This window comes from Ptychodera flava, chromosome 4, assembly GCF_041260155.1.
Source record: "Ptychodera flava strain L36383 chromosome 4, AS_Pfla_20210202, whole genome shotgun sequence".
Classification (NCBI taxonomy): Eukaryota; Metazoa; Hemichordata; class Enteropneusta; family Ptychoderidae; genus Ptychodera; species Ptychodera flava.
In genome coordinates this window covers 2,992,498-3,019,375 of record NC_091931.1, presented here as the reverse complement: position 1 = coordinate 3,019,375, position 26,878 = coordinate 2,992,498, and the positions used below count along the sequence as shown (strand labels likewise).

General features: G+C 37.5%; 1 protein-coding gene across 1 annotated transcript in view; it reads right to left on the bottom strand.

The window, feature by feature from the left end:
- The window catches only part of LOC139130689 (uncharacterized), a 50,243-nt gene extending 26,414 nt beyond the window's left edge, over positions 1-23,829 (bottom strand). The window contains exons 1-25 of the mRNA XM_070696440.1: positions 23,681-23,829; positions 20,756-20,803; positions 19,093-19,210; positions 15,829-15,952; positions 15,140-15,316; positions 14,335-14,538; positions 13,757-14,008; positions 11,151-11,342; positions 10,778-10,960; positions 8,519-8,716; positions 8,077-8,271; positions 7,690-7,890; positions 7,161-7,264; positions 6,593-6,761; positions 5,862-6,086; positions 5,230-5,418; positions 4,833-5,030; positions 4,507-4,642; positions 4,135-4,253; positions 3,738-3,926; positions 3,109-3,300; positions 2,674-2,874; positions 2,173-2,415; positions 1,892-2,080; positions 244-450 (exon numbers count right to left, since the gene is read on the bottom strand). Coding sequence (XP_070552541.1) covers positions 244-450; positions 1,892-2,080; positions 2,173-2,415; positions 2,674-2,874; positions 3,109-3,300; positions 3,738-3,926; positions 4,135-4,253; positions 4,507-4,642; positions 4,833-5,030; positions 5,230-5,418; positions 5,862-6,086; positions 6,593-6,761; positions 7,161-7,264; positions 7,690-7,890; positions 8,077-8,271; positions 8,519-8,716; positions 10,778-10,960; positions 11,151-11,342; positions 13,757-14,008; positions 14,335-14,538; positions 15,140-15,316; positions 15,829-15,853 — 3,988 coding nt within the window. The 5' untranslated portion in view covers positions 15,854-15,952; positions 19,093-19,210; positions 20,756-20,803; positions 23,681-23,829. The remainder of the gene's footprint in view (positions 1-243; positions 451-1,891; positions 2,081-2,172; positions 2,416-2,673; positions 2,875-3,108; positions 3,301-3,737; positions 3,927-4,134; positions 4,254-4,506; positions 4,643-4,832; positions 5,031-5,229; positions 5,419-5,861; positions 6,087-6,592; positions 6,762-7,160; positions 7,265-7,689; positions 7,891-8,076; positions 8,272-8,518; positions 8,717-10,777; positions 10,961-11,150; positions 11,343-13,756; positions 14,009-14,334; positions 14,539-15,139; positions 15,317-15,828; positions 15,953-19,092; positions 19,211-20,755; positions 20,804-23,680) is intronic.
- Positions 23,830-26,878: the final 3,049 nt, after the last annotated feature.

Below are 26,878 nucleotides of genomic sequence, written 5' to 3'. Positions count from 1 at the left end.
TACCAGGAAAGTATTATCGGCGATTAGACAATAACAAATATCCGACTTTGTTATCAAATATTGCGAGGACACGTCTATTATCTGTCTCATTTTTTGGCACTTTAGTATAGATTCGCTGATATACAATGAGAACATTTACGGGTTACAATAATGTGCTACTTTGAAGCATAACATTTGTAGGTTGAAACAGATTTGTTATTCATTAAATATGTTTGTATGAATCAAGGTGAAATAACGTCTTACCTTGACACGTGATACTGGTTGAGATATTACGATTCCATTCACCGTTGTTCAAGCACGTTACAGGTGATGTATCGGACCCAGTCAATGTGAATCCATTTGGACAGTAAAATGTACAAGATGTGCCCCTGGACGGGTTCAGCGGACCGGCACAAAATATTGGATACACTTGTACAGACTGGTCTAATGTCAAAGCTTGGCAAGTATTAACTATTCAATTAAGAAGATAAATACTAATGCATGACTATGCCTCAAATAATAGCATATTTCACTGTATCAATTGTTTGTAAATTTTCAAGATATTTTTGAATTGAATATATGGTAGAGCCATTGGCACGGCAAATCACACAATATCATAATGCCATATTTGTGTACAACTATTTCAGACAGTGATCATATCACGTATGTGCGTCATATTCGACGTTTGACGGACACCTTTGTCTATATTCGTGACTTTTTTCTTTTTCTCAGCTTTTTGAAATTTTGCATAATTTTAGCCCGGTTCTCAAGGTTAGACAAAGGCGTGACATATGACAGAATAGAGAACATCGCTTGTGCATTGACTTTTGACAAGTATGCGATCGACTTCATATCGCATCGAAATTGTGGCGTTCTTTTTGGAAGATTAGTATGCCTCTTACCATATCAGTAAAATACCCAATGTATAACTAACTTTCGTTAGTCTTTCCGGTGATCATTTTGAAAACAATGATTGCAAAAGTCAGAAACTGATGTCAATATCAATACAGTTTGATATAATGTTTGTGATATGTGTGTGTACAGAGAGAGAGAGAGAGAGAGAGAGAGAGAGAGAGAGAGAGAGAGAGGAGGGAGGGAGAGACGGAGTACTGTGTGTGTGTTATTAAACGGAATTCATATGAGCAATTAAAGCTGTGTACTTGTCCACTCACTCTTCCACCAATGTCATAAAGCAGGATATATAATTTAAGGTTCCAAGACAAGAAATTGACCATTTTAAACTAACAATTCTCTAGTGTTTAATAAGCTCAGAACCCCCGTAAATTGTATATTTTCGGAAAGCCTAGATATAGGGGAACATTTGGTTACATAGTGTCACCATTGTTTACATAACTATCACGTGACAGGTAATTTGCATATCCTTTCAAAATCGGTTTTCCCTATGTTTTGTTTCAATGCTTTGAGATATGTGGCTGAAATTCATGTGAGTGCAAGCTATCCTACAGGTCTTCAAAATTGTGTCTCAGAATTTTTTTAAACCTTCTTAAACAGTTTTTATGCCAGAAAAACTTCCAGAGCAGTGAATTTTACCATAGTTGATTTCTTTAAAATTGTGCTCCAAAAAAACTAAGCAAGATATAAAAAATCTGAGACACACTTTGAAAGAACATTGTGACAGCTTGCATTCCAGCAAGTTTGAGTCAGATATTTTGAAGTATTGAGACAAAACATAGGGAAAACCGACTTTTGAAAGGTTATGCAAATTATCTTGTTACGTGATAGTTATGTAAACAATGGTGACACTGTGGTTACCAAAATGTTCCCATATATGTAGGCTTTCAGAAAATGTATACTTTACAGGGTTCTGAGTTTATTAACTGTTAGAGAATTGTTAGATTAAAAAGGCCACATTTCTTGTCTTGGAACTTTAATCAGGCAAAACTCATCTTACCTTCACAGAGAGGCTGTATGTCTGTCTGCCAATATACAAGACCACCATCATATTCACATGTGAATGTGTCTGAACCAGTCAATGTGTAACCGTCCTGGCATTCAATGGTACAAGAACTTCCATAGGCGTTATCACAAATACTGACTGTTCTACCATACGCGGGTAGGAATAGCGCAGAACAACGCCGAACTGAAAAATATTAATACAATGCATATTATATTAACTGTGAGAACAATACGAAATCAGAGAATCAGCTAATCTATGTATGTTAGTATACTCACTGATAACAGAGAGTCTGAAAGAGCATGTGTTTTCGTTCCCAGCCAGGTCAATAGCCGTACATGATACAAAATATTCACCAGCTTGGAAGACGGAACCTGATTGGTAGTTGCAGGACACAGCTGAAACATGTCCGTCATTGTCTTCAGCAGCAACATCAAATTCAACATTTGTTGAGGTAGAAGATCTGTTAGCATAGGCGATCACATCATCTGGACACGATGAAAAGGTAGGATCTTCTTCATCTATCGAATAGACAAATGAAATTACACAACGCAAATCTAAGATCAGTCGCGGCAAACTGCAACATCATCATGTCTCTGTGTCGTTCTCACTCTTGCTCCTCACGCAGAAATCTTTCTGCAATTTCCTTTTAACTGCTGTAATAATTCGCCCAGACTAGCCACTTGGTCAGTTTGCTGCACAAAACCGATCGACTACTAAGATAGAGCATATAGCCAAACTCATGAATCCATTAGCCCTCAATTAAAATCAAAACTTACCAACACAACTGATTGTTGAGATGTCGGAGGACCACTGTCCGTTTGCGAGACAAAAGACAACCTGTCCATCGACAGGTTTTACCACAAATCCGTTTTGCGTGCAAGAAAATGAACATATATCTCTGTAAGCTGGATTTATCATACATTGTGATGGTAGAACATCCATTCCACTTGGCAGAACTATACTTGGACATGTGGTTTCTAGATACAAGAAAAACATAACAGACGATGATCATCTATTTGAAAAAGGACCTTGCATTTAAGTTTAGGTGATATAGGTCTTAGTTATCGTCTACGTACCTCTCTATTCATTTGTAGGGAGTGACATTTGTATACATACTGGTATTAATGAAATCTAGCCACCGTGAAATACGACGAACATTTATGGGATCAAAGTAAAGCCACCAAAGATAATATTTTGAAATCTCCACTTACCAACACATGAAAATTCCGTACTTGTCCAAGTACCATCTGCTAGGCATTGCTTTTGTGAGTCACCTATACCTTGGTAGCCATGCTCACAGTAAAATGTACAAACTGTGCCAAAGTTTTCAGAACCAGGTACGCTTGCAGAACAGCCAGATTTGATTGCATTGATAGGAGTAGCCAGTGATGGACACGTGACGACTATACGAGTACAGGAAATAGGAAAACTATGTTATGTCAACGATAAATACTTGGAACAAATCAAACTACATTTTGGTAGATTTTTTACTTTAGAAAGCATTAATGCTATGTTTCTTTGTACCGTACGGTTGTACCGGAAAGCATGTCAGCCATTGCTGAGACAGACCAAATAAACAACACACATCTCAAAATCAAACGAAACGCAGAGATCGTTCCCTGGCGTATAGACTCAGTAAACGTTGCTCTGTCAAGACGATTTTCTTGTTCGCAAGGAAACAACGGAGAATTGCCCCGTCGAACACTTACAGCGAAACTGAAACTAACCCACCTACGGATCGGAAAGAAAAAACTATTGATTCTGCTCCCAAAACGCACACAGACACAGACATACTACCACAAACGCACACACAAGGTGAGAAATCATTATCAAAGTTTACCATCACATCTGGTCTGTGTACCATTCCAGTACGCCACGTCAGTACCAGCTGCTAATTCACACGTTCTGCTTTCGGATCCCTCTAAAACATAACCATCGTTACATGTAAACGAACATGCAGCGCCGACCATGTAACCATTACACTGAATTCCACCGCTGATAGGTGCTTGTATCGACGGGCAACGTGTTACTGAAATGTACAAAGGGTGTGTCATTATCTACACAAGTGGTATCACTAGCGATGTAGCAGACATATTGCAGATAAATGTCACGGGTCTGTCCAAAGGAAGCAGCGGAGCATTTAATTACACATATTTTCAGTTTATGCAATTATAGAATGACTAGAAGAAAATAACTTCTTGATGAAATGTCCCAGCTAAATTGAATATCATAACTACCTTGAACTTGGACAATTACACTGCAAACGGCAAAGTTTCCAGCGGCATCCGTGGCAGAATATAGAATCGTTGTAAAACCTTCGTTGAAACGATCACCTGGTCCTTTGTGCCCGCTTTGTCTGTGAAAGTGACGACAATTAGATCGGGACTGTGATACAATGGGGTTAATGCTATACAGACAACGAACAATAAAACGTTTAGTTTTAAATAAAAGAATTCGAACATTTGTTATTACCAGAGTTCGTATAATTGACAGCGTAAAGTAACTGCAAATTACATTGATTTATATTGCAGTTGATTCTTCCTTTTCGGTTTTCTTACCCTAATTCAGCTAAACTTTATAAACACAATTGAGTAAAATAATAAACACACCTTTCCACAGTTAAATTACCGGAGTTATCATTGGCGGCTGGTTCTGAGAAGGTTATGACAGTTGACGTCATTCCATGGTCAGCGTTGGCGGTGATGTATTGAGGGCATGGTATTTCGAATCGTGGAGATTCCACATCTAAAGGGAAAATATGTGAAGGTACTTTACTGTGAAACTGCATTGTATAGAACAATTGCAGCTACAAATGATATCTAGTACGCGATATAGGAAAATGATGTTGAATATTCTCATACAACCACGCCAGCGCAAGATTCTGATAATAATTCTCGGCGAAGATACAAAATATTAAAAAGATGTTTTTATTTACCTTTGCAAGTGGTTTCTCTGACATCATTCCATCGTCCACTGGCTGTACATTGCTTACTAAATGGTCCACTTTGTTGATAACCCGCATTACAGCTAAGATAGCAAACAGTTTCAAACGGCAGCCAGGATTCAGTCTGGCATTTTAAAGGCGTGACATTTCCATTCTCGATGTGGTGTGGACCAGGGCAGGTGACTTGAACTGTAAAACGAAACAAATTTAATTGGCATATTCAAAATGTGTCGTCAGGACTTACTTTTGTTTTCCGTTCCATATTTGATTTTTGTTCACAATTTTACACGTAATCTAAAACTTTCCCAACTCTCTATACCTTAGTTTGATTTGCAAACTGCATATAATCATTTCTCATACAGTATACTGCAATCATAAAGGACCTTACCATCACACTGAAAGTCATCACCCGTCCATGACTGATCTGCAGAACATTGTCGTTCGATTGACGTCATACCGGTACCAGTCATGTATCCTTCGTCACAATAAAAATCACATACAGTGGTGAATTCCACAGTTGCAGTAGGACAACCTGAAGCGTATCCATTTTCCACCGCGGGAACATCACACGTCAACGCTTCAAAGGAAAGAAAGCAAATGTCAGCGAAATCAGTGATGCATACGGTAAAGAAAAACCTCGAACAGTAAGATGGTCGATTAAAATCAGTTTGAACAAACGGTATGAGTTGAACAAATTTTGGCATCGTTAAAATTACTTCTAGGGTCCTATTATTACTATCATTTTTAGCAGCTGAAAATCCTTTCAAAGTAAATATTTGCCTGTTCCTTATTTTACAGTACTAGGATAAGCTACGAAGTCTCTGTAGTACTCTATCGGAGATGAAACAAAATCAGACAATTGAACACACAAGTAGATTTTACCAAATATCAACACACTAAGGAAATCTTACTGATCTCAACCTTTCACTGTCGTCAATTGAAGGGCAAAATGTTCAATAAGTGAAGCAATGCAAGTGATTTACTATTATTGGTGCTTAATGCTTTAAGTCATTCTCTTACGCTGGCACTGTGGTAAACTGTTAGACCACGTTCCGTCCTCTGACGTATAACTGCTTTGTTCACATTTCCTGACATGAATTGATGCACCAGTTGATAAGTTGTATCCAGGGTTACATTGAATTTCACACTCTGAACCAAAGACAACATTGTCTTCACAGTTCCCGTGCCCCCGTACCAAATTGACAACTCCGTGTTGCGGTGTATAAAATCCTCGACACCTGGTGACTTTAAGATGAAAAGAAAATGGATAGACCACGGGCATGCTGACAATTGATGTTGCCTTATTCAGTCATGTTAATATAACATAAATAATTTTCCATGTGGATGTGCGGGTTGAATGTCTCTTTCATAGCAGAAAATATGGTAAATTAATTGATAATTTACATTGACTCCGTCACAATTATTATTGGCAAGATTAATGATGACATGCAAAAACAAAGCCACCAATTTTAATAATTTTTGTTTTCTCCTCATTTATTCAAAACCATGCATTCATTGCTAGGATGGCTAGAGTGATGTTGCCTAATTAAAATAAAGACATCAGATTCTGTAGCATTAAGGAATGAAATGAATTGCAAGTAAGAATTATCATTAGAAAACTAACACGACCATGTCTAGGGGCTGACTGTACCAAGTCACGATAAAGTTGTTGTACACAGCATGTTGAGTTCAATTGAGTTTAATACATACATCATTCCAGAATCACAACTTTACATACCCCGTTTGCTTACCTTTTATTTCTACTTCAAATGTACAAGTAACAGTATTGCCAGCCGTGTCAACAGCCTTGTATAGAAGGCTATGTGTGCCCTCACTGAGTGTGGAAGGTTTACTGACATTTACTTGTGTGGAGTCATACCCCGAGAATGTTGCAGGGAAGTTGATTCCTCTATCGGATGCCTGTGGTTAATAAATCACTTAGTGAGAATATAGAGTAAAGGCAGGCTATCCATTGTTAAACATTGTAATGGAAGAATTCAATGTTTTATTATTGCTTGTAAATAAATAATTTACATCACATTTTTTAGCAAATATAAGTTATTTTTATCATATGACAATATATATTATATCATAGAGACATCTGGGTAGTTCTTAGTTTATGTAATGAAAACATATGGCCTGCAAGTTGTTCATTACATGAAAAGTCTTGTTTTAATGATAGAAAAGTGTGTCTTGAAATTGGAAGTTCAATTTTGTTTGGATGACAATTTTAAAGTTGTACGAAAGATAATGTTAAATTGTCAACCTGGCTAGACGGTATCTTTGCCAAGACTAGCGATCAACATCATTACATCTTACCATGATAGGTTCCCAGTCGGCATATGGCACAGCTGCAGAGATCATGCCCTCTCCTGCATAGACTGTGTTATCAGATGGACAGTAAATCTCAGGATCCGTAACATCTAATTACAGAAGAAAAATTATTATGTCGGTTTCGGTAAAACAACAATACAGCGAAGATTGTGTATTCTTATTGTGTATCTGTTGAAGATGAGATAAACCCATCGCGCTTTACGAATTACTTTTTATCTTGGTTAATACGTACTATGAATAGTCGGATTTGATAACGTGATGTTTCAAAATGATATTCTATGGCGGCAGAATTTCGTAGTATTAATTTTTGTCAAAGTCTATGTTGATAGCACAACTGTTTCTCAGATTAATGGATGTCTAATCATTAAACGTTCAAGAACAGTCGTTGACTTTAATGCAAGACTATTACATTAGACAATTTAACCTGTCCCGGATTAAAAGCCTCGGAACAAGAAAATATCCTTTCTATGTATCAGAAGATGAGTAAATAGTGTTCTCAGATCATTAATGATACCTTCACATTTGAGTGGAATTCCGTCCCAGTGTCCTGCAGCCAAACACGTTCTGCTGTATGATCCACTGCCAGTATAGCCGTCGTTGCATTCAGTAAGGCATACACTGCTATAGCTTTGTCGATCTTCGACATCAGTGATCCCACCGTTACAGCTACCAACAAAACCATCCATTGGTGGTTCTAGGGGGTCACATGTAACAACTGTAAAGAAAGGCAATAAAAAACACTTCTGAAATTAGGTAGTTGTGATGCATTATGAGGGATCTTCGAAATACACCCAGAAGAGTAGCAAAACCCAGCCTATTCGGAAACTATGATGCTACGTCATCGATCATTTATGATTTACTCAATGGTTTAATTATTCTAACATTAAAGATAATTACTCACTTTCACATGTAATCGTACCGTTGTCCCAAACTCCAGAGCCTTGACCATTGTCTATGCACATCCGCTGAATCGACGTCGATGGCAGATAGCCGTAGTTGCATGACAGAGAACATACATATCCGTATGCCACGGTGCCAGAACAGCTCTTGTAACCATTTATAGGATCCGGTAAATCTTGCGCATCGCACGTAACAGCTGATAAAAACGTAACATTAACGTTACTTTTTAATTTTTATCACTTTCCCACAAAATGAATGGGTAGCTTCTATAAATTCATAGATTCTGTTGTTTTCACCCATGTATTGTCTGTTTTTGTTACATATTTGTTATGAATTTTTACGTGTTACATTACTTTGATTGTTTAATCTTTCTCCTGGAAATGTATGTCAAAATCGTCATTGATACTTAGTTCTCCACTAGCTGTAACTTTATGGATTCATACCTAAACACATTGGGATCAGTTGTTCCCAATATCCATCTGCACCGCAAGATATGGACATAGCTCCGTCCAAGTAGCTTCCCTGGTCACAGACAAATTCGCAGACACTCCCATGAGGCAGGAAGTTGCTACTCGGAGCACAGTTACTGCTATTCACCATTTCCGTTCCAGGGTAAAGTTGGGGCCGTGGACAGGTCTCAACTTAAAAAGATTGGAGATATATAGAATTTTACATACATACATACATACATACATACATACAACCATACATACACACACACTCACACACATGTGCGTGAAGCTGAAGAAGATATGTTCACTTTCAGAGCGAATCCTCCCGACCAGAACTATGATATTACAAAGCGCAGTTTTCTGAAGAAGATTGCAACATTATTTGATCCGTTGGGTTTTCTTGCGCCGTTTATCATCCGAGCAAAAGTACTGCTTCAAGAAATGTGGGTAAATGGCCTAGATTGGGATGAAAACCCTGACAATAATCTCACCCTAAGAGCTCGTAAATGGTTTGATGAATTGGCAGATTTGGAGAAAATCCAAGTTCCTAGATGTCTCCAATTACCAAAGGAGCAAGCGTCAGTGACACTACATGCATTGTGGATGCTTCACAAGACGCCTATGGTTCTGTTGTGTATGCTAGATATAAATATCAAGACACCTCAGTTTCTTGCCGCCTGGTAGCTGCTAAAACCCGTGTAGCTCCACTAACAAGCACAAGTATTCCTCGTTTGGAGTTGATGGGTGCAGTCCTAGGACTGAGATTGGCAAAATCCATATCAGAAGTACTTGATATTGATATGCATCACACAATATTTTGGTCTGACAGTATGAACGTCCTGTGGTGGATACGAGGTCGAAGTCGAAGGTTTAAGCCCTTTGTCGCCAACAGAGTAGGTGAAATTCACATTTCGTCATGTCCTGAACAATGGAGATACATTTCAACAAAGGAGAATCCTGCTGATTTGGTAACTAGGGGAATGACAGCCTCAGAGTTGGCCTGTGAAGAATCTTGGTGGAAAGGTCCAGAGTTTCTAGCAAAATCTGAATCGGACTGGCCCCAAAATCCTGTCATTAAAGGGGCAAATTCAGATGCTGAACTGAAGAAAATTGCACAGAAGCTTGCATAAATCAAGATTCATCGAATAGAGCACTTGAGCAATATCCACTGGACACTACAATGATGAGTGTCAAATCAAATTGTATGTCCTGCCTATTGAATCCTGTACGTTTTTCAAGTTGGACACGACTTACAAGAGTTCAAGCATGGGTATACCGCTTTTTTGGACAATTGTAGATTGCCAAAAGAACAGGATCAGAGGAGAATTGAAACTAGATGAATTGGAAGAAGCAGAAATTCAAATAATAAGAATAGCTCAAGTGGAAGCATTTCCTGAAGAGTACTCGGCACTTGTCAGTGAACGAAAATTGCCAGACTGAAACCACGACTAGACAAAGATGGGCTGATGAGATCCGATGGTCGTCTCAGATATGCAGATTATCTATCTTAAGATGCTCGCTATCTGATCATTCTACCACGAAAGAATTGGGTCACCAAATTACTTGTCAACACTATCATGAACTTGGAAATCATACGGCTTGAACAAATCATAAGGAAAAATGGTTGAAATCTCAGAAAGACCTACAAGTAGATGATGTGGTATTGGTGCTATCTCCTGATGTACAACGTGGATGTTGGCCCTTGGGAAGTGATACTGAGGTACATCCTGGTGCTGATGTTGGTCGTACAAAACTGACTCGACCAATCACCAAAGTGTGCCCACTGGAACTGTGAACTTTGTACATAGACATTGAACATTAGAGAAGTTGAATCTAAAGGAGTAATCTTTTCTGAGTTTATTCAAATTTTCATCGTGGACTATGAACATTGGCAGACAGGATCAACATGTTTACACATATTGATGAGGGGGAGAATGGAGAAAAGGACAGTTCATTCCTCCACTGAAAATTTGCATTTGAATAGCTCACTCTAAATTTGAATATAAGAGAGTGTTTAAAACCCTAGAGAGGTTGAAATAATATATATATATATATATATATATATATATATATATATATATATATATATATATATATATATATTCTCACAAGTAACCGTATAGTAAGTGGTACCACAGAACCCGGGAAATGTTGGTATATTCCTCATACTTTTCGTTTATTTATCTTGAAAGGAAAAAGAGTACATACTAACGATGGTAATGCTTTATTATTCAGTACTTCGTGACATACCTTGACAAACTGCTTCAATTCCATCCCACACTTTTGTAGCAGTACACCTTCGTGCATTACTCCCAACCAGATGGTAGCCCACGTTACATTCAAAATAACACAAGTCATTGTAAGAATTCCCGCATACAGTTCCGTCCATCACGTGACCATTGACGGGTGGCATCAGTTCTGGGCAAGTCACGGCTACTCAAGAAACAGAATGATTACAAGTTTAACTTCCACGTAATTACAATTTCTATAATACAAGGGCGACTACCTTGCTAGTCTTACATGTGACATTGGAACAAGTTATCACATTTTACTCTTGTATGAATTCTAAGAAGTATTAGTAATACCAGAGACTGAAAAGAAATCAAAATGTTAATTTACTCACGTTCACAGACCGGTGGGTTATTTGTCCAAATACCCTTCGGTGGATCACCAGTGGCATTGCATTTTGTATTCGACAGACCAAAGAGTTCATATCCTTCGTCACAATCAAATGAACATACCGATCCCAGTATGTAACCATGTGGACAGCTTAGCCATAGCTTTGGAACGTGTGGTAAAACAGTGCAAGTGACAACTGAAAAAGAGAAAACTATTTTCAGAAATTTACATTTGATTAACTTTGAGTACAATTAAAATTCAATCTATTTGCCTTAATATGTCGAAACCCAATGTAACTTTTAGGTTTGACCATCGTTCAATATTAATTTTCCTAAAAGCAAAATACGCAACTATATGAAAGTGAAGTACGAGAGACAATTTGAAAGTAAATTAATTGAGGTAGAAAAACATTCGTGTCTAAGTATGTCTACTTTCGATGCAAAATTGAGATTGTGTGAACAATGAGAAGAAGGCATCGTTTTGAGTGACGGTTATAAATGTGAACCAATGGGACAGGTATATGTGCCCTTCATAAAATGATATTGGTCAATAATTTTTTTCAGCAGTAATGCCCTAAGTAATTCCCTTTTATACAGTAGAAGAACACAATTTCCAGGACAAGCAAGAACATTGTTGAATCTACAGAACAAGCTTGAAGTGAAGTCATCGTCAGTTTGAAATGGAAATTTTCAAATTTAAACATCGACGAAGTTTGCCCTTGCTCACTTCTGAATATCAGTTTTGTTTGATAATATCGAGGGTTCTTGTCATGAAAAGGTGAATCAAAGTCTCCAGGGCATTACTAAAATGATATTTGTCCATGTTCTTCTAAAACATACTCAAATAGCAGAAATTTTACATGAGCCGCCAAAGATTCTTTGTTATTATTATCAAGTGCCGTAGCAAGCTCATATGCATATTTCGACACTTTACTTGGGGACATTTTCAGAATTCTGTACCAATAAGACAAAGCATATTGTATGTGTTGATTCACATTGGAAATCTACCATACTCCCCTCCAACAAAAGTGTCCGCTGCCGATTATTTGACTCCATAAATGTTTTACTTTAAACACCACTGTACATAGGTTACACCCGTATTTCTACCAAGACACGGAATAACACGATATCAAACAATTTTAGATATTCTTGAAAAGTTAAATGACAACAATTTATAATCAATACATATAGAAGATGCAACTTGCTGGTTTCCGTGCTTTATCTGCTAAGGAAATTGCAGCTTTTCTCAATATAATTCTACTTGACATCGTTAGACTTCATATATTTAATGACTTTCATTTTTAATTTTTTCAATAAAAACAGATTGCTTTTTCAGTACTTCCTTAGTCTAACAGCCGACACTTTATATTTGCCATAATTAACCGATATTTTGCATTTGGCACATACCGATTCAAGGACCCCTAAACAGTATTTGCAATCCAAGTGAGGTAATACTGAATATTGAAACATCATAGTGAAAGTGATAAGAGTTACAACAAGACACAAACTCGTGTAAATTGAATGCCTTGATGTCCCGAATTTTCTTACATATTGTCATCAATTAGTCACGACAACGAAAAGGAGCTAAAACACATTCCTGTTTTACACCTACAAAATAGTGAAAATAGTCTCTTTTCATTGCTGATATTTTACACAAGGTTTAACCTTCTTATACATCGGCCTAAATTATAGAGAAGATTTAACCCTTACCCCTAGTAAGCACAGTCTGCATGGAGCAATGTAGTGTGGTTCAAAAGCTCTGCAGACGTCAACAAATACACAGCAAAAGTGCCCCTTTGTTACAAAGACATTTCTTAATCATTACATGTAAAATAAAAATGATACCAATAGTGCTGAACACGTGTCTAGAACTAGCCAGACATTCTGCAAGCAGCATGTCATGTCCCTCCTCTCAGTAAAAATTAGATTAAGGCTAAACGTCAAAGTTTTGTCAATAGACTAAGAAAAGTTATGGAGTGGATGTAAATTTGGTTACAGTTTTCATTCATTAGGAAATAAATCAGTGTCGAAATGACATTAAATAAGAAATGTCAATGTTATAGTTGCATGAGAATATTTTATTAATTCTAAGTATCATCAAGACCAAAGGATTTACTGGTTATATGCTGTTATAGTACAACGATGTTGAAAATATTTCTCTCTTTCGAGTGTAAACGCAACAGGTCACCGGGTCATTAAATCATCAACTGACACACCATAGAGAGGTGAAGTGTGTCATACAGCAACAGCCATTTTTTCCTCTAATAGAGCTTTTGACTTCTAAACACTACTCTCTTTCAGCGGTTCTTATTTGTCTGAACTCTACGATTATGGGACATAGTGAATGCAATTATGATTACTCCAGTGGTTTGATAAAAGTCCCAAAAATGAAACCGTGTATCATCATAGACAGATAGATCCTTATTATGTAGCTTTGATACTCCTTGCCAAAGTTTTCTTGCTGACATTTGTATTTTATTTTATTTATTTGTGTAGTTTGGCAATTTGTCCTTTAAGCTCAGTGCATCCTTTTTTATATAATAAGCTAATACAGTATTTTATGTGACAATACAAAAAGCATGTTTAAATTTGGTCAGTTCTCTTTTATTACCTTTCACAAGAATTGAAAACAAGCACGTTCCAGTGTTTCCCGCGCTGTCTGTCGCAGTATACTTAATGATATGATATCCTTGGTCAAAAGTACTTGCCGGTGGCGAACCTTCAGACAATACTACACTGACATTCTCCAAAGAATTGTCGTCTGCTATTGGTTGATCCCAGGTCACCGTAACTTCTGAACTACCTTCACTTGCGTAGATCTTTTGTGAGTCAGGACAGAATGAAAACTGAGGGGGCTCGACATCTGAAGATGTATAGAAATGGGTAAGATTGTGAGCACAACTTTCAATGAAAAAGGATTATATCTGTTCCGTGTGCCAAGACACGATTTATCAGGAAGACTTTCTGTCACACCGATTTTTGGCTTCACAATGTATAACGTCAATAGACTGAGTATTCTTATAGTTGAAATAGTCAAGTGAAGATGATGTGTACAGGACAGCTAGGAATTTACTCGATTATCAGTCTAATCGACCAGCAGGATTTAAAAGTTCAAAAATTGAATTACATCACAAAAAATTTCATTTCTTCTGTAGAATGCCAAAGCTTTCATCGTTACCGTAGACTTACCTATACATGTTGGTGGTGAGCCACTCCATTGTGCTGATGGTGAACTAGAAGTCCCTGACGGACCCGAACATACAATTGAAGATATTGTAGAAACCGTATATCCATTTTCACAGGTGTAAAGACATACACTGTATTGGTAGTTAGAATCAGTACAGGACACCGAGCCATGTTCGATATTTTTTAAAGGTGGCTGGCAAGTGCGCCCTGTAATGTTTATAAGAAATAAGACATCATTTTCTCAAGTACTACATTTGAAATTACAATTTCGCTTAGCAATAAAGTTCTTAAATTTTTGAATAAGAGTAAGTTCAATTTGCTTATTATTACTATTTTAATCAATGTTTTGCATGTCAGCCCCGTTCAATCCCTGCCACATAAGAATGAGAATAGATATGCAAACAGAATTGTCATTTTAATGTAATTATACATTAAAGTTCATAAGTATTATCAAGTTTTTTACTTAAATTTATTTTTATCATTAATCCCAAAATTTATGTTTTCTACTCACATCATCTTCGAGTAAGATATGGCTACCATACTAAATTTTCTGCTCTATGAAACTATACAGCATGGGGGGCTTTTTCAAGTCATCTTTGATGGAAATATTACTTTGAAAAAGTGTTTGTTTCGTGTAACGCTACCTAAATGTTGCTAGGAAGCAGCAATGACATTGTTAATTTTATAAATTAAATTTGCCTTGCCATGACGTATTTACATCAAAGTCGGGAAGGCCCATCTTTACTGTGGAATGATGTAACGTTAGAGATGATTGTCATTTACAGAACATTGAGGTCACAATTCTTACTATGGCATGATGCACTACTTCCACTCCAACTTCCAGTTCTTCCACAAGTCTTCGTTGAACTTCCACTTAGATAATATCCCGCAAGACAGTTGAAAGTGCAAGTAGATCCATACAGGTTGTCTGCATCGCAAGATTTGTAAGCATTCGATGGAGGTGACAGTTGAGTACAGCTAATCACTAAAATAGAAAAGGGTATAAAAGTAAATGTACATATCTTGATTTTTGCATCAAAGTTTGTTAAAAACTTCGATTTGTGTCTTTACAGCTATCACGAGTATTGTTTGGTCTCTAAGTACGCATGTCTGTGTGTTTGTCTTTCTGTTTGTGTTCCATACATTGTCCCGCTGTACGTTTCTCTTCCAGTTCATTGTACTGTGCTTTCCTTTGTGCTTCAAACAAGATATTTGTGTGAGATAAGGTTCAGATAAGATTTATTGTTATCATAGAATCATCATTTGGTTGTTACACTATTCTCGTTTTCCAACGACGTTATATTACCTGCATCATTCTTAATTCGTTAATTTTGTAAAATCGTTCCATTAACCCTTCGGAAGACTGATTTACATATTTTATCTGGTCACTTGTCCAAACGTCTGTGTAAAAGATGGTAAAAATTAAGTTTCGAAGCAATAACCTTTCTATATGATTTCAAGATAGATTGAGTAACTTTGCACAATCTCTGTCCTTACCGTTTACTGTAACGAAAAACTGCATTTGGCATGTTTACCACTGCTATCGGTCGCAGTATATTCAATTGTACTTTTTCCTTCGTAAAAATACGATCCACTCGTGGGCCCCTTAGTCTGCTCGACACTACATATATGATTGGTACAAGAAGATAGATATTAGCAATACACAAAGTTCATAAATGTATCTTTAGTACTGTGTATAGCTTACTGTGTTTGTATAGAGGACAGTGAAATTATAATTCATGGAGGACCATTGGGAGATTGTGCCTTCATTCTCCGTTTTCAAGCCAAGATATTTCCCATACACATGATACAAGTGTGTATTATCAACCAATGGTCTATCTCCCTTCACTCGTAGTCATAAAACATTGCCTAATGGCCTGACATGTTGACTTAGACTTGGTTCAAATCGGTAATATCAGCAAGTTATTATGTCTTCGTGTTACATTTATGCGAAACGCTTTCACTTGGATGACCGCAAAACGTACCATCAGCACAGGTGTGTTTTAACACCATAGGCAAAGGAGCATTCGTTTTTACGGGGAGGGTTCGGTGGAACTTAAGCTAAAAATGAAATGCAAAAAGCCCCTCCAAGTTAATTTCTAAAATAAAACCCCTAAACTTTATCGACTGTAAAATGTAACCCCATCAATTATTCATTTGATTAGATTTATTAAAACTTTTCACACCAAGGCCCTGGGGTGGAGTTGAAATTTAAAGTTCCGAGTACCATGCGTCTGACTTCTGAAATAATCAAAGACTGTCCCCCATAACCATATATTTTAGAATAACCATGAAACACTTATCCCAAAAATATCGAATTATGGTCACGCGACCTTATTAAACTGGTAATTTTCATACAAGATCGTCATTACATAAAATAGTAAATTAAATTGTGAAGATACACTGATATTTTTGTGTTCTGACTTATGAAGTGTGATGTAAACAAATTCCCTTTTATGGTTGGAACGTAAGTTGTGTTGGTGTCTCAGAACACAACACTGTCCATATTGATGGTGTCGCTGACTTTTGTCAATGTCTTAGGTATCCGTGTCATAACAGTTACTCTAGAGAAACTAAAACATAAATGCCTACGGTATATTGTGTTTTCAAAGTTCTATACATAAAACCTTGTTAACTTTCCTGTTTTGTTTTCTCAATTACAAAACACGTACAATACAGCTCATTCTGATTTCGCTTGCAGTTTTTTTACCATCAAACACGTTACTCTGAAGAAACTAAAAGAAAAAGCGTTCAATATATTGTTTCAAAGTATTTTTGTAAAGCCCCTTTTTACATTTTGTAACAGAACTCCCCAACTTCATACTTGGAGACAAAGGGAGCATCTATATAGTCCAAGTATCTCATCTTACATTGACATAGAATAACGGGCGGCACGCTGACCATTAACGATTATTTGTGGACAAGGGCGAGAGGAAAGCCCAAAATTAACGGGCGAGGGTTGCCGAGCTCGTTAATTTGGCTTTCCTCGAGCCCGCGCCCATAAATAAACATTTATGGTCAGGGCGGAGTCTGTTATTCCCATTATATTATCAGCGAACCCAGAAAACCGTCAAAATTTCCGAAAATTTCAGGAGCGAACGACACTGGGCCCTAGAAACTGAGCAATACGCTACGCACTGTTACACGCGCTGTAAAAAATGTTTAATCCGGAGATGTTTTCAGAAAAAGTATCTCAACTTGACCTACAAGTGCTCCATTTTATTTTATGATTGATTATGATTACGTTTGAGCTGTAAAGTTACGATACTTTGAGTTCTTAATCTTATTATTCATATTCACGGGTATGTAAACAAACCATTACTGTGTATTTATGGTCAGTCACGTGATTCAGCTCGACCAATTAAAATGCGACAGGCAGAGCATGGTAATATAATACACAGTCACTGGCACACCATTACCCTCCGATTGGTGAATGAATAGTTGACAGAAAATAAACTGGCTTACCATCCATCGGTCAAAGTGACTCATTAAACCGAGTAGTACGAACGATGCAGTTACGTTACAGTCTAAGTGACTCGTCCTGATTTTATTTTTGTGAACAAAAGTGCTATTTTGTTCTTGTTATAACCTGTTCTTATTCTGTTTTATATACTTTAAGGTCATTGACAATTCTGTTTACATACAGTCCTTAATAAAAATTCACCCTCCCAAAACAATTGATTGTTAAATTTGACCCCTTGTCAAAGTCACTTCCCCGTATGTCCACTGACCCCCCCCCCCCGGTAAAAACGAATGTTCCCTAAGTTTCAGCCTGAATCACCGACATGGTGGTCTTGCATAAGCCGCATACAGTAAACTGTTAATTGTACAGCAAAAAATGCTATGTAAATATGACGTCATTCAAAAGGCTGCAGGTAACGGATGGACGGAAATCACCACTGCTAATTTTTGAATATTATGAAAAACGATGGAGCTATTGCTTTAGGACCAAAGAACGATAGTGCTATCGCCGAACCTAGAATACATATTTTCATTAATGTTTTTGTTATTGTATTAGTTTTCATATCCACCCTGTAGGTACATGGGAATACACTTGAAGTACATTAATTATGTAGCAAATGATTTTAACTTATGTAAGTTGATTATATATTGCTGCAGTAACCAAATGCCACATGATAGTAAAAAATGTCGACAAGCAACCTATTGCATATTGTCTCTATGATATTAAAATAAAATTTCACGAAAAACGAATTCATACAATGTTGATTCGTTAGACAAAGGAATCAATTCTCGGTCCAATCGTCTGTCTTCGAATAACGGTTGATAAAAAGGTGTCTACTTCTCTCATCAATTTGACAAGGCGCATGATATAGCAGACCCGAAATGTTAAGAAAATTCACAAAGCCTAGAAACTGAAGCTAAACAGAAGACGAGGCTATCCATACTGGTCTAAGAGATTCCAAAATCTGGCCATCAGGGCTAGTAACTTATAATTTAGCGTCCCTAACGACGAAGGGGAAAAGTGGACATTTTTTGGAAGGTAGCCATTTGAAGAATGACAGAAGATACAACTTGATTCCGAGGATGACATCATTACAAGACGGTTGATTGGGCATTCAAACTACTCGCAATCACTCATCGGAATCATGATATATTGATAACTTAATATGTACTTATTGTAGGAACACTTTGAAAACGATGGAAATATTGCATCATTGCCCGGTCCTGTAGTCATCCACTAATTCGCTTACTATATATATGTGAATGTTACTATAAATGTCACTGAAAGCTTTGCTTTACCGTGGGGTTCCTTTGTCATCTGTTGCTGTTGGTGTACTCCAGGTAACACTTGTTCCATACCGTTTTTGTTCCGCGGTTACGGTGATTGATGATGGACATTGTATTGAAGGCGGCAAATCTATAATAGTAAGAACATGGAAGGTAGGACTATCATCTCTTTTGTTACTGCACTGAACTGAATGAAGACATTAAATTTTATAAAACGCTTTAACGGTCTTCGTCTTTGAGAGACATCAACCCGTCACCACCCGGTTACTCATAAATTATTTTAGACAAATATCGACATGCACTGGGCTCAACAAAAGACGCCACAATTTTGGATTATATAAGTGCCAAGTACATCGACTTTTTAACACGTCACTAGGCGTTTACAGTTGGTGGATTCAAGGAGCGATGATTACCAGCACTTATAAGTCATTCATCACAATAAGTCTGTCTATCACGTATGTGTCCGAGTCTACAGAGCAAGTATTCTCACGTCACCAGGCCTTGATGTTATCGCCGTATCTTCGACTACTGTCAGTTGCTAAGCCACCGCTTTGTCAAAGACTCGACACTCCTTTTCGTGAATCTATTATTAACCTGTCCTCATCGATTTTTTTGGTTATGTAGTGTCATAATTTTACTTTATTTTATTTTTATTTTTTACTTTATTTTATTTTTTTTACTTTATTTGTTAAATTTCAAATAAAATAGTTTACATCATGGCATCATCATGTACATTTCAGTCCAAAAGTTGTCATGTTGCCTCAGATTGTAATGAGGGTTCTGGCAAGTTGGTACAGACAGTAAGAATGAAAGACAATACATTGATGTGTTAAAACAATCTCATCGTTCAGTAAAACATTTGGCTGTAAGTACATTTTGAAATTATATGTTGTAAATTAAGGGTGTTCAGTATGGTACCCAAGCTATCGTGTAAGTGTTACCGCCTGGCATTTACATGTTTCCCGTGACAATTTCTGGTTTTGAAGTAGACCTACATGCAAATTAAAAGTCATGACAATACATATATATGCATACATACAATATGTACATACAGGCAGGCAGGCAGGTAGGCCGGCATGCATCACTGATGCATGCATGCATGCACGCACGCACGCACGCACGCACGTACGTACGTACGTACGTACATATGTATGTATGTATGTATGTATGCATGCATGTATGTATGTATGTATGCATGTGTGCATGTATGTGCATGCCTTTTCCTGAACGCATGTTCAGATCAAGACTGGTTTGAATATAATGACTGTATTTGGACGTGAAGGAATTCACTGAGATATCTGCTAACAAAAACATAATACTTAAAATAGAAGAGTACGGCTGCTACAATGTTCTCGTCTGTCAATGTTTTCAACAAAGACTACCTATTAAAGGCATTTATTCAAATTCATCATTTTAAATGATAAATATCAAAATCTAGATGGACACCTCAGATGGTCTGGTGGGTGATGTGAGGGCGATATCCAGTTTAGCTGAATAAAATTACATCAGGTACGGAGTATTAACTAAAGCCCTTGCCATATAACAGGAAGAAAACCGAAAGTTCAATAACAACTGTAAAACGAAATATATCTGTTAATTTTCGCTATTATGAATGATGACTACAATGTTCAGATAAACATGAAAAGGGTGTTCAGAGTAGAATGGAGATTCTTACCTGGCGGTGGCGGCGGCGGGCTACGACGACGACGACGTCTCCTAAAAACTGGTGAAACTGAAAAATACATATGAAACAATTCGTCGACTTAAAATTAATCTGTCCTTCAGCATCACAGGACATATTAATTGCAAATCAACGAATATAATATATGGAATTTACCGTGACTGCGAACAGACTAGTTCACGTTCAGTACGACTAAAGCATAGTAAATAAGAATGCACAGTTGAAAAATCTTTCGGGTTCGATTGAAAGGCTTTCACTAAAACTGAAAAAAAACTTAAATGTTCTTCTTTGGAATATTATATTGGAAGGATTTTACTACGAAGAAAAATAAAAAAAAAATATGTCCTTTCTTCTGCGCATGACAAAACCACAGAATGGCATTTGCTACCGGTATATTAGCGTATTTTGCGACGTTCGAACATCAAAAGTCACTACATGCGCTACCGCATAACGGCAATAGCGCTGTTCACAGAAACAGGTTTGTTACTAAATATAGCTGTACGCGCGCGACATCGGACATGCAGCTTGAAATGCGGACAAATTTTATCAATGTTGCATAAATGGCCGTTTTGCAGCTTGTACTCTGAGTCATGAATATGCCTTTTAGTATTCATTGTTACACTAGCAGTCGCCTACTAAGATGTGTTTTCGTCGTTTTTGCATGCGTCAAAGATTAATCTAAAAATGCAGACAAATATTTATTTTTGCATATTAATGAGAGAACAGTGACGTAAACTGTGAACAGCCCTATTTGTAACGCACATAGTCAGGATTAGCGATGTATTTATTCTCGGTCATATTTGGAATATCTACTACATGTCTGTCATCTTCATAACTTGACGTGTGCTACGATGCCATTTCAAATTCCATACGTCGTTTTCGCGGCGGAATTCGACTCACTTCATCGGTAAATAATATAGTCTAGAAATGATTTGCACACCATTATGTATATATCTATCATTATATTATATCATGCTACCATGCGCCATTCTGATTGGACGAGAGCTCATTCCACCGATGCTAAAATACTGTTTTAGCACTGATAGCAGTGCTAAAACGGGCCCCTAAACCAGCATTTTCGAAAATTTCCCACTCGCTGCATTTGAACGTACCCATCTAAACCATAGACCCTAGCGAAAAACCGAAACAGTCCGCTTTGTTTCAAAGAAAGAATACCGAATTTTGATACACAGATAAAGTGTGGGTCTGTAACTCACCTCTTGGTGAAAATAAGTTGGGATCGATGATAAAATACAATTCTGAAGCGGCACATTTGAGTGTGATGTAGACGAATTATTGCATTGAGGCGACAGCGCACCGTGCACTTTTCTTGATATTGCGGGAATCGAGACGTGATATATCCTACCGCTCTTTAAAATGAAGCTAGTATTCGTTCACACACTAATAAATTGACACTTCCTCACAGTAACGGTATGTCAGATATTCTTTACCAAAGTTTGGGCTGCAACAAACCAGGATGTCCTAACGATGTAGACCAAGAAGTTCAAAATAACGATGGGACGACTCCTGGCGACTCCGACAAAATTTGACATCAAATGCTAACGAACAATATCAGCGTACAGCTGTCGCTGCATCGGGCAACACACACTGTACAACTGTTCATCACAATTGCAGTCCTCGTACGTCTGGATTATTTCAAAACTGCATGTTTTCTGGTACGTCCGAATTATCCATCAAAAATACATCCTGTTAGTGTAACTTCACTGTACCACCTCTGAATGTCGCGACGGTCGACGTATATACGCGTAAGCGGTACAGACAAATCTATTTTTAGTATGCCAAAAAAACCCAGGACTATTGTTCATATGTAAATTTACGAAAAGATTGTTACTTTTTCTTTTGATTAGAACTCTTGACCTGTTTTCTATGTCTGCAGCAGGTATGGTAGTCTTCGCGTTGCATGCGAATAAAATGCAATGTTGATGAACGTATTCGTATTTATCGTACGATACTGTGTGCGTGTACGTAATCTCAACATAAAAATGCTCGGTCTCGGGCGCAGAATTTCCGATGATCGATCTCGCATACGTCCATTTTCTGCATTTGGGCTAAAGTGACGAAAAACTCAAAGAAGACAACAAAGACACACAAGTTGATATAATATAATAGCAATAACCCCCTTCGCAGTCGGGTATGCACTCGATTTGGTACAATTCGCTCCATATAGCACTCGCCTATCGGCTCGTGCTATATGTCGCGCATTGTACCAAAATCTCGTGTATACCCTCCTGCGGCGTGGGTTATTGCTTAATTATCTGAGTATGTGAAACGACTCAGCGCAGGTCGCGCGAGCGTACATAATAGCGTACGTGCGCGTATATATAAGTGCGTCGTTTTGCCGCGGCGTTCAGCATCGAAAGAATGCGGTCGATGTGGTCGCTTGTGACGTTCACGTAGACACGGTCCGACATTGATCTGGTATTGTAGCTAAGTCGGCATTTCAATCTGAACGGCATTCTGTTTTAAATTTCTTACACAGGTATTATCAAAGTTATCATTAAATTTCGTATTCAAATATAAGCTCCTTAGTTTCTTCAGACTATCAATTCAGAACGACAGAGTGCCCGTGACTGAAAGGGGTGCATCACCTCTGACAATCTTAAAAGTTGTCAATGAAATTTGAAATGAATACGAGCTTTTACAGGTAACCAGTGTAAATCAATGAAAATAGGAGTGATGTGATCGTATCTGCGTGTATCTGTGACTAGACGGGCTGCTGCATTCTGAACAGACTGCAGACGATTTAGTTGGTCATTTGTCATACCATAGGATAGGCTGTTACTCATCAAGTTTGGAAGTACTAGTAACAAATGCATGGAGGAAGCTCTCAGTAGTGGACTTGTCGAGTAGTATAATAATTAGATATATAAACCATGCAGCAATGAAAGTCGTACTTACCCAAACTAAATGCAATGCATAACAAAATCAAGCAGACAATAAACAGCCTGGTGAAATGCATTTCTGAAGAAAGTCTAGTCTGGGCATATAGGCCTACGGGTACACAGGGAGACGATGGCTACCTGCTGTCAGAATACCGAAAACGTAATGCGCAGACCAAGGTGGTCAGATCGGCTGTACTTTCCAGTGACGTCACCTTCATTTTTACTTTTGTGTAAGATTGACAGGTAATTCAATGCTTCTTGTCACCGATTGGCTTAGAAGGAAAAACGACACGTTTGGAGGCTTAAATGGTTACTTTTGAAATCATTTCACCAATAAATCGTCATTGATTTTGATATTTGGAATTTCAAGACAAAAGTTTGTCTACGTACCGGAAGGACAATTACCTCTGTGGTAGGGAACTAAATGTAGAAAAAAATAAGTCGCTACCTTAACAATTTTTGAGTTTTTTCATCTTTGTTCAATCCCTTGAAGACGTTTAAGGGCCGAAAACAGCTTACCTTCATCCCGGAATTTCCCACACTATCAATATTTACATTATATAAATTACTCAACTCCTAGCTAAGCTAGGTTCTGTTCCTCCTTGGCTTATGAGTCAAGCTATGGCCCTGTGTTTGTTCGTTAAACTATGTACCTTATTTAGGAATATTACAATATTCAACTTTGCAGTGATTCTGTTCTGCAAGTAAAATTCTGACGACGTTAAAACGGCTTTTTAGCTCACAAATGTCAAGAGAAAAACCTTCAAGTAAGACAAAAAAGCTGATCCGCGATTAGAAAACTATCGATCAACGTTCTCCAAGTTTAACATGGCCACAATATAGCCAAGGGCAATGCTAGACTAATTTAACTTTTGTTTTAACCCGATTGCAGAAGTTTAAATCATTTATGTTTTATTTAACACACTGTTGCAATCTCAGTGTAGTATTCTTTTGTTGATCCACACTGTAAAATGAGCGTACATTCTTCCATCTATTGTGGTCACCCATTGTACCAGGCAGTACGAATAAAGTCAATGAACCGGACCACGAACCACATTACATCTGGTCTGTCTAGTCGAACTGCGATTGCATATATGCAATGAAAAATTGTAACAACATATGCCGATGTGGATTAAAACCTCTCTTTATGCACAAAAAGCACACTTGAAAGTTGATGTAAATTATATTCACCGAAAGTAAACCGTGCAAGGTTTCTATGATGCAACCATTGAAGGTGATGTCATGTAGATGATTGACGCCAAAGTTCATATTTTGACAAATTGAATATTACTTGTGTTATTCAGACAGTCTGAACTTTTTTGCGTATTGATGATTTGTTCGAGGATTCATAACTCATGTTTATGAACATTAATAAACTGGCACCCGGATGAGGAACAATGTCTTGAGAAATCAGAACAGAGAACTCGAAGTGATATCGATCCATTACACCTAAATGTCCCATTATAGACAATGGGGCTTTGTTTGCTGTGTAGTCGAATACATAGAAGGCATTGTGTCACGAAGGAAATCTTTTGACCGCTTTGGGCGTCGACTAACCTTTCCTTGGCATTTGTTCTTTTCATTGAGATAAAACATGCTCGACGTGACGTTAATAGTAAAAAACAGTTCGGAATAACACTTATGTTACTATGGATAATAACACTCCAAGACACTGGATCATATCACGGGATAGACCAGCAAAAACCCGTATCTAGTGCCGTCGAAAGGTAAATGACAGCTTTCACAGAATGGTAAAAGCCTCCTGAGAACGGCATTATCCCAACACAATATGCCTGCCATGGTTAGAAGTACAAGGGACTGTTTGGGGGTTTACCCTCACTTTCACCTGGGCCGTAAAATATATATAGCTGACGTCATTCTGTCCTAATTCTGACGCCTACGCATCGTTGTATGTCACTCTGCCAGCACAGAGCCGAGATCAAAGTTTTAACACATATTAATTTTCAGTGATGACGCAGTCGATATTTTTATTTTTTTCTTTATTTCAAGATGTATTGAAGTTGGCAGCATATAATTCGGCATCACCGTCTATGCATGCAAGTTTTGGCATTTCTTCAAGGTCAATACACACAATATCAATACTGCGTCTCGCAAGGTTCGAAAAAATTTTAATGAGTTTTATTGTGCTGTTGCCAACTTCATATGCGATAACATCATAATGTTAATATCTCTGTCTCTACTATGTCACTGTCATTGTTTTCATTGATTTCAAATCTTTTTCTCTGTTTACATGTTTCCATGGTTTGTCCATTTTCACTCTTCATCGGTATGTCACAGCAAGTATGATTACAACCGTATTCACCTAATTCTGCACTATATTGCCACTCTACTATTTCACATGGATTCATTTTCACCGTAGAAAAAAAATTCATTTTGAATTATTTTCTGCAACCAACAATGCCAAAACATAATATTATGAAAGCGGCATGAAAATGGCCAACGGCGCGTAGACCCCATAGCCACTGCCAGATAAGACACAGGTAAAAGCAAAGAGAACTAAAAGAGCGAGTCTTGCTGGATTCCCCAAGGACACAAAATTGCCATATGTTCAAGTTTCAAAGTCCAAAAACGCGAAGGGAAACTCAGGCCTTTGCATTGTAATACAATCTGAAATATATCAGCTTATATTACAATTTATTTGTTTATTTATCTAATATTTACAATTAAGGAGAGATACCGTACAAAAATATATATGACTTGTATATTTCTTACTCGTCGTGTTCAAATATTCATACATACTTTCCATTCCTAATCCTCTGTTTACAATTCGTAAGACAAGGGTCTTGCATCTACTATTTGAATTACATCTACATCTCACTAGTACTGCAATCCTACAGCACGATGTGAATGTGAGTAACTAGGTCTTCATTGAACATCAAGTTTCATCTGTGGTCTGCCTTACTTCAGTCAAAACCAGTGGGGAACACATCATATCCGGCCTCCCTGTCTGCGGGATAGATGGCAAGATATGCATCTGCAGACTTGCCCGGGCTAGCTATCGGTAACAAAGATAATACTTGTATTCAGACCAAGGTGAAAGGATTTCAGTGAATGAAAAGGTACATAGAATTACCTCTATTTCCATTGAGTGGGTAGTACACTTTTTCCGAAGCAATATTATCATAGAAAAATCCCTCATCATATATATTTTCAAGAAGCAGAGAATAATCCTTTATCATGTATATAATTTTCT